Source organism: Lycorma delicatula, chromosome 4, assembly GCF_047948215.1.
Source record: "Lycorma delicatula isolate Av1 chromosome 4, ASM4794821v1, whole genome shotgun sequence".
In the NCBI taxonomy this organism is placed as follows: Eukaryota; Metazoa; Arthropoda; class Insecta; order Hemiptera; family Fulgoridae; genus Lycorma; species Lycorma delicatula.
In genome coordinates, this window is record NC_134458.1 from 9,354,626 (window position 1) to 9,367,378 (window position 12,753).

The window sequence follows — 12,753 nt, forward strand, 5'->3', positions numbered from 1 at the left end:
ACATATGTTAAGCCAAAAGAAGCAGTAACTGAGAGAAAGACTGAGCCAGTCTACATCTAAAGTAAAAGTGCAGGAAGAAAAAATCCTTATCGAGGGATTCGCAAACTAAAAGTGATAATATTGGAAAAGGAAGATTTTAATTTTAAACAACCAACAATAGAGTCTCCGCAAGCACGGAGGTCTTACGCCGACAGGGCGAGAACGTCGGGCGCCCAGCATGTTCTAGCGGTGAGTGCATTCAGTCTCAACTGTGATGTACTTCTGACCGTGCCAGCGGAGCCGATGTCATTTGATGCAGGCAGCAGGAGATCCTCCGAGATTTACGGCGGAAGATCTGAAGACTCCATTTCCGAGTCCTCAGATACCTTGGAATTTGATATCGAGGCCTTTAGGAAGATGGAAAAAGAAGCAAAAAAGGATGGCCTAAAGGGAAACCAAGGCGATCGAATTTAAGAAGAGATTAATTTTATGCTTCTATGTAGAATTTCTTTAAATAAAGGTTGTGTTTTTATTCTTTAATAACATGATAATTGTAACATGTGCTTTTTGATGTTTTTTAAACATCTTTCATTATAAGTGATCTGTTAGATGTTAAGTGGCAAGGGTCCTTTACACCCTTGTCATTACGTGTTTAACACTCTTTTTATAATAATGTTTTTAATATTTTGTAATAGTAATTTGGATAGTGTTTACTTAATGCAAATTTCATTTTTTGAAAACGTTTCATAACAAAATGGTTTTTGTTTTTAAGTGGCAAGAACCATTTAGACCCTTTCCATTTTGCGTTTATTTTGGTGTTTCAATCGTATGACAAGTCTTTTTATTAGATGATCTCTATTGAAAAAACTATTGGTTTGCTTGGCATTTCTCCCACCACCACCCCAATCGGTCGCCCTAAAGCATAAGACCAAATGTTTGTGACACAAATGGCTACTGAGCCTCGGAACAGTTTAGCGACCAGTGTCCTAAATAGCTCCTAGAGCTTACCTAAAAGCGTGAGCGGACTAAGCGCGGTGCCATACAACACCGGCTTACGTGTCCCAACCGTTCACTTGTCACATATTTACTAAAATTTGTAGGCGTATCACGTCAACTACCAAAAATATACATGACAATCATAAATTAAAATTTTCTTCGTCTAGACAGCAATTCGCTGCCACACCTAGGTCGCTGAATGCTAGCAAGTACCTGTCCACCATATTAAAGCGCTTGGTGCTTTAATTGGCTGGTGGTCAGCCGTATATATCTCTTGGTTAGCTTGACACAGCAGTGCGATAGGAGCCTTTTCTCTTAGGTAAACTACTGATGTCGGTTGAACATAGCAACCGCATCAAGGAACTCACAAACGGTCCGACAATGCGGCTCTCACCACATTGACTCTCGTTTGTGAGTGGCTAATTTTTCCCTTGACCCCTAAGTTCCAGGGTGGTCCGGCCTCTGGCCCCTCCAAGAGCAGGGCTGTCAAACATCAGGTGTTCATTTGACTGGACCTCCCCGCAGATGCACAGCTCATCAGCTGCCAGGCGGAACCGAAACAGATATTGGTTTAAATTAACATGTTTGGTGAGCACCCGGGCACCCGTTGCCCTTAAAAACGAGCTTGAGTCATACTATCCCTCCAGATCCTGTGTAAACTTATACAAGGATCTTACCCTTAGTCGTGGTGTCCCATTTTATCTGCTATGCTTCCATCCCGACGCTCTGCAGCCTTTTCCGCAGGAGATCAGTATAAATCTGTCCCTCTGCTTCAATCATCACGTTGGCTGTTGGAGCACCTTTAGGCCTGTACTCTTTGCTTTTCATACCCTTCTTCTTCGCATCAGCTGGTCTCTCAAGGTGTATTAAGAGCTTTGTATTATACCTCCTACCATAATACTCTATAATCCGCCTGAAGCTCTGGCCCATCTTATCCGATGACCCACGAAAAACTGCTCTAAGGAACTTCACAGTACACTATAGAAAAACACAATAACTCGGAGAGAGAAACAACACGTCTTCTATCTAAAACCACCAATGAAACACACCCGCATGGTACTTTAAATATCTCCAAAGGAATAGTCGTTTGCAGAGACCTATTAAACTATACAGAAGAGGAAATAGTAGAAGAACTATACGGATTGTAGCCTTTTCTTCCCCCTCCTCCCCTGGGTCAAATCGACTGGATTGGTATTTCACAACCCAGGGGAGTGTCCGTTATACTCTAACGGGCCTCCCCGCCTACCGGCTTAATATCCGGCATGGCAGGTCGGCCCGCCGGTCGGCTCTTTTGAGATTTTTTACTGAAATTGATGACCTCACGTCATACCTTGATCTATCGCAACGTGTGTCATAACATTTCTTTTATTTTTATTTTTACCTACGCTCCCTTGGAGTCCCCAGCGGATCACTGAAATCGGCACACCTCAGCATGCCGACTCTCACCGCTGGGGCTGTCCACCCTTCCCTATTCTACACTAATAGCCCTGCAGTCTTTCATCTTCATTCTTAGTCTTTAAGATTCTTTTGATATAGCCTGTTACTTCATTCCATTTATCAATGCTTTATAACATGTACGTGGTTATCCCTCCAGTGATTTTTTCAACAAAACCAGAATCCGTTCTGTATTGGTCCCATCTATTACAATCTATGAACGTGTGTCCGCATCATCATCGCATCCGCAGTACATACAGGCCAGCTCCTGTCTTCTGCCTATCCTGCATAGGTAATTGTTAAAATTGCCATGGTCTGTATAATACTGCGTCATGTGATAATCCATATCTCCGTGTCTCCTGCTGAGTCATGCTTGTAGATCTTGTATCAGCTCTTTAGTTCTGCTTGCCGGTCCATCCTGACTTCATCTGTCTTTCCAACTATTCAAAAGTCTGCTTCTGGCATCTTGTTCTGATAGTCCGTTATTTCTGTCTACTCTATATTTGGCCATCAGGTCAATTGGAGGTGTACCGGAGAGCACGCATAACGCCTCGGACGACACCGTTCTGTACGCCGAGACCACGCCTAAGCATCCTTCTATGTGTACTAGCAATTTTTTTGTAATTCCTCTTGTATTCTATCGAAGGCAACAAACCGGCACAGCGTACAGGAGTGCCGACGTCACAGCTGTGGCTATCACTTTTCTCTTACAGGCCCTTGGTGCTCGCTGTGAGGATATGATCACATTTAAGCTTTTGATCATGCCCTCAGCCTTTTCTCATACATTATTTATGTGCTCCGTAAAACGTCCATTTTTCTGAAATGTGATGCCTAAATATTTAAGGGATTGTACCTCCCTAATCGCGTGTCCGTTTATATTTATATTCCGGTTCCAATACTCTCCTGCCGGTTAAAGTGATAAACTTACTCTTCTGGACTGATAACTCCAGATCTCTAGAGTGTAGCCATTCCTCTATTCTTTGCAAAGTAGTATTAGCCATTTCCTGCTCCTCCTGAGTAGTTTTACCCTGCACTAACACTGCTAGATCGTCTGCGTATGCTATTACTTCAGCGCCTCTTGAGTAGTTTAACTGCAAGATGCCGTCGAACGTAAGAACCCATAATAATGGTCCAAGGACAGATCCCTGTGGGACCCCACCCATACAATTCGAACTCAATAGGCCCCTCCTGGGCATTAATCCTACAGACTCGCTCCGAGATCGCTAGTCAAAATATACTCCATGTAATCGTCACCCGCAATAGGGTCCGTTTAGGTAGCTTGGGAAGTCTTTGTGTCTGGAGAGGACAGCTCGGAAAGCGCATTCAGTCCCTCGTATACTCGCCTTAGATCCTGTTCATGGGTCGCAATGTACTTATTCAAACCTGGGCCTAAATGCTGTTTCAACGATATCAGTATCAGACCCAATCGGTATGCTAGACTGCTCACTGTATCGGGTGCCTCTTCTTCCTCCTCGGAAGATCCTTGACGGAGCCTCTTCTTCCCTTTTAGATCGGTTTTCTTGACCGTCGCCGATTTTGTCATGCTGCTGCTACTTTGGGCGGATGTCCCATCCATAGGGAGTGAACCACGTCTTCGCATGATATAGTACTGTACTCAGGGGGCCGTCCCAAGTTCTACGAATACCCACTCGGGGGAGGGGCCCCAAAAACATTTGGGGGGTTGGGGGGTAAGAAAAATGTATGTGACCGAAAATGGGGTCAAAAAATTTGGGGGGGGGGTCGTGGGGGTAGGGGTTAGGGAAGGTTTTGGGACGAATTTATGTCCAGGTAGGAAGGAAATCGAGTGGGTAGTTCTCGAGATATTAGTAGAAATGTAATTCCCTAATAAAACAGCTCTGTGGACTTAGAAAAAATCTCTAATCGTACGACGGTAATACGAGAGAATAATTACAAGTCCTTGTTTACTACAATAAACACGCCTGTATCATCAGCCTGTGTATTAACTTAAAAAAATTTCGCTAAGAATTGAATAATTCTAACCTCAAATTCACTATATAACTTATTAAAAAAGTAGTTTCAACTCACTTGATCGTACTTAAAGTAACGTCCAATAAAACTACGATACAATACGATACAATAAAACTACATTAGAAACGTAAAAACGCATTCACCTGTTATAAATCTTCAGTTTTAGAAGGTAAAAAACACAATATCCACAGCTCACTAATAAAGCTGAAAAAACTCTAATAACTTTTTTAGTCCGTGACCGAATTCAAAAAACTCACTATACTTGTCCGTTATCCTTATCACTTTAGTTCCTAAATGCCGTATCCGAAATATAAACCAAAAACACGGATTGTAGCTTGTCGACGATTAAATACACTATGCAACAGAGAAGCTATACCTTCCGCGTCGTTCCTCCTTATCTTTAACTGTCCTGAAAAGATAATGGCTGGTTTTCATAGATTGGAAGTGCGTCCATTTATACCGATTCCTTTGCAGTGCTGCAGGTGTCAACGATTTGGACACACGGCTGTACGCTGCACAAGACAACAGGTCCTTCACTTGTAGATACCTACTACATCCAGATGAACCGTGCAGAGATCCACCCGTCTGCGTAAATTGTCATGAGCAGCATTTGACAAGATCGCGAAATTGCCCAATTTATAAAGAGGAGGAAGCCATCCATAAAGTGAAGACCATTCAGAAAATCAGCTACTTTGAAGCAAAGAAAATAGTTCATAAACGATCGCTTAAATCAACGTTTTATGCCCAGGTTGCAGCAGCTCCTGCAACTTCTCTGTAACCAAAAGACGTTATATCTGAGTTAACACCAGCCTTAGCGAATATGGTCGAGATGATCATCAATGAGAAACTCAGAACTCAACCAGTGAGAGAAATTAGTAAAGAAATTAGCAAAGAATTTATTAAACTGGAACAAAAAAAAAGGAGTAAAAAATTCAAGGAGTAACAAAGGAAAAGAATTCTCAACTCAAGCATGAACCGTCGACCACTAAAACAACAAAAGAGATTAAAGGAAAAACACAAAAGCCTCAATCTAATTTGAGACAAGTTGAGGTCCAGATAAAGGAAGTCCCCACTCAGCGAAATCAGAAAGACAGGTCAGTGACTGATCGTAAAGAAATAGATATTAAATTAATTGCGGAGCATCCAAAAGAACAGAGGCCTCCAAAATTGAAGGCAAACATTTTAGCCGCCATCCCAATACCGTAGAGGAAGACACCCGCCTTGTGACGCTTTCAGTCGTCACACCACCTCCTCCTGTTCCTCTAGCCCTGATGGGCTTTAACGGGAAACGTTTTCAACCGTCGCAAAAATATCCTTGGGGAATACATCAAGCATGGACTTAGATGTAATACTGCCCTCTATATCTGGGTCGGTATCACTGGATGCCGGCCGGAAAAAATAATATATTACTTTCTGTCGACTCGCAATTTTGGCATGTGGACCCTTGTCAATTTGACACATTTTTGCATATTGCCATCCGAAATTAAAGCAGGGACAAAAATTTGTTGAGCAGCCACTTGTACAACTACATGAAAGTAAATTTAAAACTGAATCCGATAAAAATACTTCGGAATTAAATCCTCGATCTCGCTCAAAACACCATAGGTATTTGGAAAAATAGTATTATCATAAGTCGTATTTTCCATATCATCTTTCATAATTTCAGCCGCTTCTTTGATACGAGTAATACAAAGTTTTACTTCTTTTTCTGACGTATTTTTTTGATTTTACCAATTATCGCTCAAAATTCTATGTCCTATATCTTTGAAGCAAACTGTAATAATTCTTTTTGTTACATGTAATAGTAATTTCATCCCCATAATATTCAATTAATGATTTTCTAACAGTAATAATTTTTAACGATTAATCCTTAACTGAATCACTTAATTCACTGATTGAAAATTGACAATCGTCGCTTTCTTCTACATGTTTAAAAATAATATTCATCGCAGCAGTTGTCTCTAAGAAACAGGCCGTCCAGAAATTAAACTTATCTACTTCTCCAAAACTCGCTGTAATATTTTCGATGATAAACAGCATCTACTGCTATTAAGTCAGTACAACTCGTAAGAAGGTCGTATACTTGTCGACCCGACTTATTTTGTCTTGCTAATGATTTATCTTGTACAACTTTTGTAAACCGGTAAATTCGAATTTATGAGTTAAATCATTATTACTTTTACCAATGAAATAGAAGAAGAAAAAAATTATTTTTAAATTCAGAAACATTTACAGATCTTAAGTTTCTAGGTGATAAAGCTTTTGCAAGTTTTTCTTGTTTTTTAGGCAGTCTTTATATATGTTGGATGTTAAGTATTTTACTCGTCAATTTTTATGAATAACAATAACAGAATAATCATCTAACTCTTTGTGTTTACCATTACCTCTTTCCATGTTAGCTTCTTAAATTTTTCTTCTTGCTTCTAGTCTTGGCTCGATTTTCTTTAGTTCTGTTTCTGAAAATACACTCGTCACTCAGTTTTTCCTTAATGTGATTGCAGCCCTAAATCCATTTTTAATACACGGATAAGTTATAAAAACTGATATAACTTATTAGAAGGATTATTTTCTTTAATTTTTTATGAGATTTAGGAAAGTACGCCAGTCATAATTTATATTCAAACATCTGGACAGTAGTAAATGATACACAATGATTCTTGATTTACATTCTCCCTTTGTTGAATATTTAATAAAGAAGGGTCATGCTGTAGAAAATTATATTGTTTAAAACCGGATGATTATTGTTATTCGCCCTTTTCCAGAAACAATTAAGTCGAGTACATTGTTAAACTATTAAATACACAATGCTAATAATAATTATTAACTTCTCTTATATTTTAGTTATTATAGGAGGCATGAAAAAATATTACCTAGAAATTCTGGTAAATAAAAAAATGTCACCCGATGTTTTTATTTCATAGCTTGTAAAATTATATTAGTTCTTTACCCGAACAATATCAACACTGTACTTTAATTTACGCCGACTGTACCTTTGTTTCTTTCTTTTCTTTCCTATTTTGGGGCTACAAAATGTATTGCCTGTGTGAATATAACCAAATTTCGGTTTGAATTTTAGGGAGAGTTTGGAGATCCGTCTTTAACCGGTAGTCATTAGAATGATCAGGCTTACTGTACCACCACCAGAAAGGAAACAGAATCCTTAGGCTTTTCTACAGGCAATCACTTCCCTAAATGATGTTAAGGTTCTACTCGTCTTCCTTGAATCTTGGATCTTGCAAAATCTGAGCAACATCGACATAACTCAAAATGGGAGAGAAAGGATTAAGATAAGGAAAAGAGGTACGTAGCGGAAAAGGATTATATATCCAAGGGGAAACACCAGCACGAGACGAAACCCGCTCAGAGAATAGCTGAAAGCCTCCTCCAGGCAAGGAGTATTCATCCCATCCATAATGATAGATCGTGGGATGTTTTCCGAAGTGGAAGTTATGCGTGCTATTGATCAACGAATTATTTTTCACCGACTTAACTATAAAATGAAAAAAAAATTCTTCCAGAAATTAGAACCATTCAAGAACAGATTCAGGCTTCCTTACCTATCCATTGAATTTTGTGGTATCTGAAAAAATTCAAATATAGAACGTTGGTAATCGTTCATTAGATCCCACAGGAGGGTTAGCGTAATCTACCAATCTAATAATGAAAGACTGAGCAATCAGAAATATTGAGAGAGCACCTAATAAAATAGTCTGTAACTGGCTTCGACAGTATTTCGTGGTATCTAAAAAACTATATAGGAGTATCGCAATACAGTACTAAACAAATGTTTTGGGGGTGATTGCGTAATGCTAATTAATGATGGTTTGAAGTACGAAGCCCCTTTATATCTTACAGAAAGGAAATTTATTGTAATATCTCAAAATTGTTTTAACTAAAATTTTTCTGTTGAAACAAACTTTCAAAAAACTTATAAACAGATTTCTGGTTAATGATCAGATTGTAGAAAAACATTTTCAAAATCACTATTTTTAGTCTACTTGGAGGTATCACAGTAAATCAGTTAATGTTTTTATTTTTTTTTTATTTAAACAAAATCAATTTTGTATTCTGCATGCAAATAAATCTGCAAAACAATGTATTGAAAAAATGTATATATTGGAAATTATTTTTCAATTAATTAGGCTTATAAATAGCCAACTTTAGTCTTGATAAAATTAACTTCTGAGTCTACACCCATTTCAAACTGAATTTGGGGTGGAAAAAAACAAAAGTTAAAAAAAAATCTTGTTAACTTCTATAAAAATTAAAATACTGCTAATGTGTTTATATGATTCGAATATTCTGTCTTAAAACAATGATTTCAATTTCAGGAGGATCAACTTGTACGTGTTCTGGAAAAAAACACAGAACTTACCATCCAAAATACAGACCTTCAGAAGCAAGTACAACAGCTCCAAAATGTAAGTATATAGTTTTTAATGGATTGTATCTCTTAAAATTCTATTTAAATATTTCTATCTGTATACGTACTTGAGCATATTTAATGATATTATTTGAGTCAAGTTAATTACAATAGAGGTTTAAACTATTTCTATAAGGTATTAAAATGTTCCTGTAAAAACATTATCACTTTGTTTTTGGTAAAGTAGCAATAGCTGTTTTGTAATTTATACTGATATTTACTGGAAGGTAGTGAGCGAGTTGTGTATTACCTCACGAAGCCCTCATTTAGTTAATGTGCATTCTGAGAGTAATTTATCACTACACAAACCGAAAAGACACAACATATTTAAAAGAAAATTACTTTTCGTACATGAGGTACGTAAATATCTCCGTATGAACGGAGATAAAGATCAATAGTATGTCAATAAATACCATGTTAAGTACCGTTGAAATCAGTAGATCGCTCGCGCCCGCACGATGTTTCAGTCGACAGAAAATAATGAAATATTTACGAGATAAGCGAAAAATCACACGAGTGGAAAGAATCAACAATAATTTACAAAAACGAATCGACTCATCAAATAAAAGAATAGAAAGCTCAATAAATTTTGTTAGATGAGTAAATTAATTGAATCAAATCACGATTTAATTGATGAACCTGTTAAGTGAACGACTCGTTCATGAATTGTCACATCACTAATTCAATATTTTGGAACAGGTTGTATGAAAATGTTTTACTGAATGTAAAAAAGCCTTTAAGCATTTAATATATTTAAGCAATGTTCAAACTTGTTGAATTTAACATGGTAGAACGTGATAATACTTATTAAACGACTAGTTTAGTTTTATAATATTGTGGCGTTTCTTTCAAAGGATCTTTCGGAGTTAATTACGTAGTAGCTATTTTTTCAATGGAGTTTCTGGTAGCGCTTAATGGAGCCAGCGTTAAAAAGGTTAGGAAAATCCTTATGTATGTAATCGAATATAATCTTCAATCTACGATTTATTATTATTATTTTTTTTAACTTAGTACGTTTGTAAATTTAATAATGTTGAAGTGTGTTGGGATCTGGTTTTTACATGCTATGTGAAACGTTTTGCATGATGTGTCTGTCTATAAATATGTGTTCTGTTTCTATGAAGTCATTTGCAAAATTTGATCGTGTTGTCTACAGTATTTGTATGTGTTCTTTTTAAAATTCATCTCATGAATTTGCATCATGTATGTAAAATACAATATTTAGTGCAATTTAAAAAATACGACAGGGTTTTGATTGAAACTGAGTCTTTAATTATTAAGTGACTTAAACAAATTTAAAACTATTTCAAAGTTGTACCAGTTCAAAACGTTTGATATTAATAAAGATTAGTTCTAGGGATAGATCATAATTCCCATACTTTTAAGTTTTTATTCCCAAGACTACTGAGGATGGTCCATCTATTACATCTGTGTTTCGAGTGCTCTACCGAGTCAATTTTATTACAGTATCGGCAGTCTGGGGTCATCCGTTTACCAAAACGATGGAGATAGACCTCAAACTCACCTTGTCCAGTTAACAGTTATCTGAGATGGAAGCCCACCTCTCCGTACCCCCTGTTAATCCCTACGCTGACTTGGGGAGTTATCCTTCTGGTCCAGCCTCCAGTTCAGATGTTTCCCACTGTGCCTACCATTCTTAAGACATCTGTCTGTTAGCTTCACTTCTAGGTATCCCCCAGTTAACTCGTCGGAGCATCAGAACTCTAAGCCCAGGGTTCCCGCAATGACTTCTACTGCGTTGTTTGATGCCGTCTCATATGCAGACACAATTTGTATTGCAGCTCTTCTCTGCAGAGCAGATACCTTATTACCTTTAATACCTTATCAAAGATCTCGGCTCACGCCGGGACCGCGTATAAAATAATTGTCATTTAAACTGATAAAATCAGTCTCCTTTTTGATGAACATGGACCCCTGTGTCTGGTCATGAGCCGGCTTAGTTTACCAATCACACCTTCGGCTCGTTACCCCGTATATAGCTTACTGGGTTTGTAACCACACACCTAGATATTTAATAAATCTAGACGAGGGGATGATCGTGTCACCGACTCTGATTTCTTCTCCTGCCTGTTAAGGCGACCGCCGAAGACTTATTAGGCGCTAATATCAATCATCTCCCTTCAAGCCACCTTTGTGTACTATCGACCTCGGCTGCTGCACAATCCTCTACTTCTTGCCGGCGACCAGGAGAGCCAGGTCGTCGGCATAAGCTATCAGTTGGGCGTCCCCTTCAAACTCCAGTCTCAATACTCCGTCGAAAGCCAAGTTCCACAGGAGTGGCCCAAGGACCGAACCCTGTGGAACCCCCTCCAAATATCTCTACCGGAATTTCGCTCTCTTTGGTACATATATTTTCCTCTCGTGTAGATAAAAGATTTATTATGCCCCTCAGATAATTACTAATATTCATTTTCTCGTAATGCTTTGTTGATTATAGGCCAGTGGAGAGAGCCGAAAGCGTTCTTGACGTCTAGGAGGACCACTAACGGAATCCTTCTTTGACGTCAGGTGCCACACGCTCGGTCTGCAGATCAGTTAGTCACGTATTGTAACGTATCTACTGTGGACCTCCCCTTCACAAAACCGTATTTTCTAAGAAAGAATCCACCCGACCTTTCTAACTTCGCCAATGTATGATCAACAATCAAACTTTCAAATAGTTTATTGATCGTGTTTAACAGACAGATTGGTCGATACGTGACTCCTTCCATCTCTGTATCCCTCTTCTTAGGTACCACAGTACTCTTGAGCTCTCCGATCGTGAACCTCGCGTTGTGTTCACTTATCATCTCTCTCCATTCTGACTCAACTCCTGGGAAGAGTTGCTTTACAACTCGCAGCGCCTCCTCACTAGAACGACGGGGAGCTGGTAGTCCAAATCGGTCCATGACCAGTTTGTAAGCACCCCTCTGGGGTTTACTTCAAGATTTTCCAGCAGTTCATGCCATGCTCTGACCTTGGCGTCCTTCCTGGCACGGCACGGCCATACTTTTAAGTTGAATCGTGCTTTTGAAACTAATTAGATCGCGATACCAAGAATTGACTTGGCAAACCACACTCCACCACAAAAAAAAAGATAGAGTTTAAATATTTTCATGTAAAATTCAGTGTGATAGTATGAAAGAAGTTTTTCTTCTGTGGTAATTGCTGGTTACAATATTATTCCTCAACACATTTAAAACTCCACGTATTTCAGTCTTTTTTTAATTTTATTGGGGAGATTTTAAAGAGGATTAAACATATGTAAATTAAGATATTAACTAGATTTTATTATAAAATAATTTTAGTACAATGCTTACTTTAGAGCTTACATTATCGAACTACCTTGAAATACTCATACTCTTCTGCTGCATTTTACTACATCAAGTTCAGTGAAATTCTTATACTTAACTAACACTCGAGGAATAAAGTGAGGTTTGTCAACTTTAAACAAAACCAATATTCATTGTAGTACATCGTTTCCCCTGTAGCCAATTTGAAATGTGCTAGATAATTCTTGGTTGATACTTATATGACAAGCTAGCTGGCCCGTCGAGGCAGAACCTTGACCCTCGGGGTCCAGGCAACCCCAAAGCCAACTCAGGGGCGCCACGGGGCTTACGCCGGGGACGCAGATCTCGCTTCGCTCACCATTCCCGTATTGCCAAGGGGACCGGCCCCGCCCTGGACGCCCGCAGAGCTCGCTGTGGTCTCCATTCCTGTCTTTCCAGAGGGCTCTGCCACCTACACTCCCGCACTTTTCGTTATCCTTATGATTGAGAGAATAATACTGATCAGTAACATATTAGAATATTCAGGCTTTAGAGAAACCTGAAAAAGAAACTAAATTACAAAAGACAGAACAATGGTAATGGTACAAACATCTTTAACGACGAAAAATTCATAACTTATTTCTTTATCATGGTGGAAGA

At 38.6% G+C, this 12,753-nt stretch overlaps 1 protein-coding gene across 1 annotated transcript in view; it reads left to right on the forward strand.

Moving 5' to 3' along the window:
* Window positions 1–12,753, forward strand: part of Rbp (RIMS binding protein) — a 453,814-nt gene that overhangs the window by 92,516 nt on the left and 348,545 nt on the right. Inside the window, exon 4 of the mRNA XM_075364347.1 lies at window positions 8,730–8,819. Within this exon, the coding sequence (XP_075220462.1) occupies window positions 8,730–8,819 (90 nt within the window). The remainder of the gene's footprint in view (window positions 1–8,729; window positions 8,820–12,753) is intronic.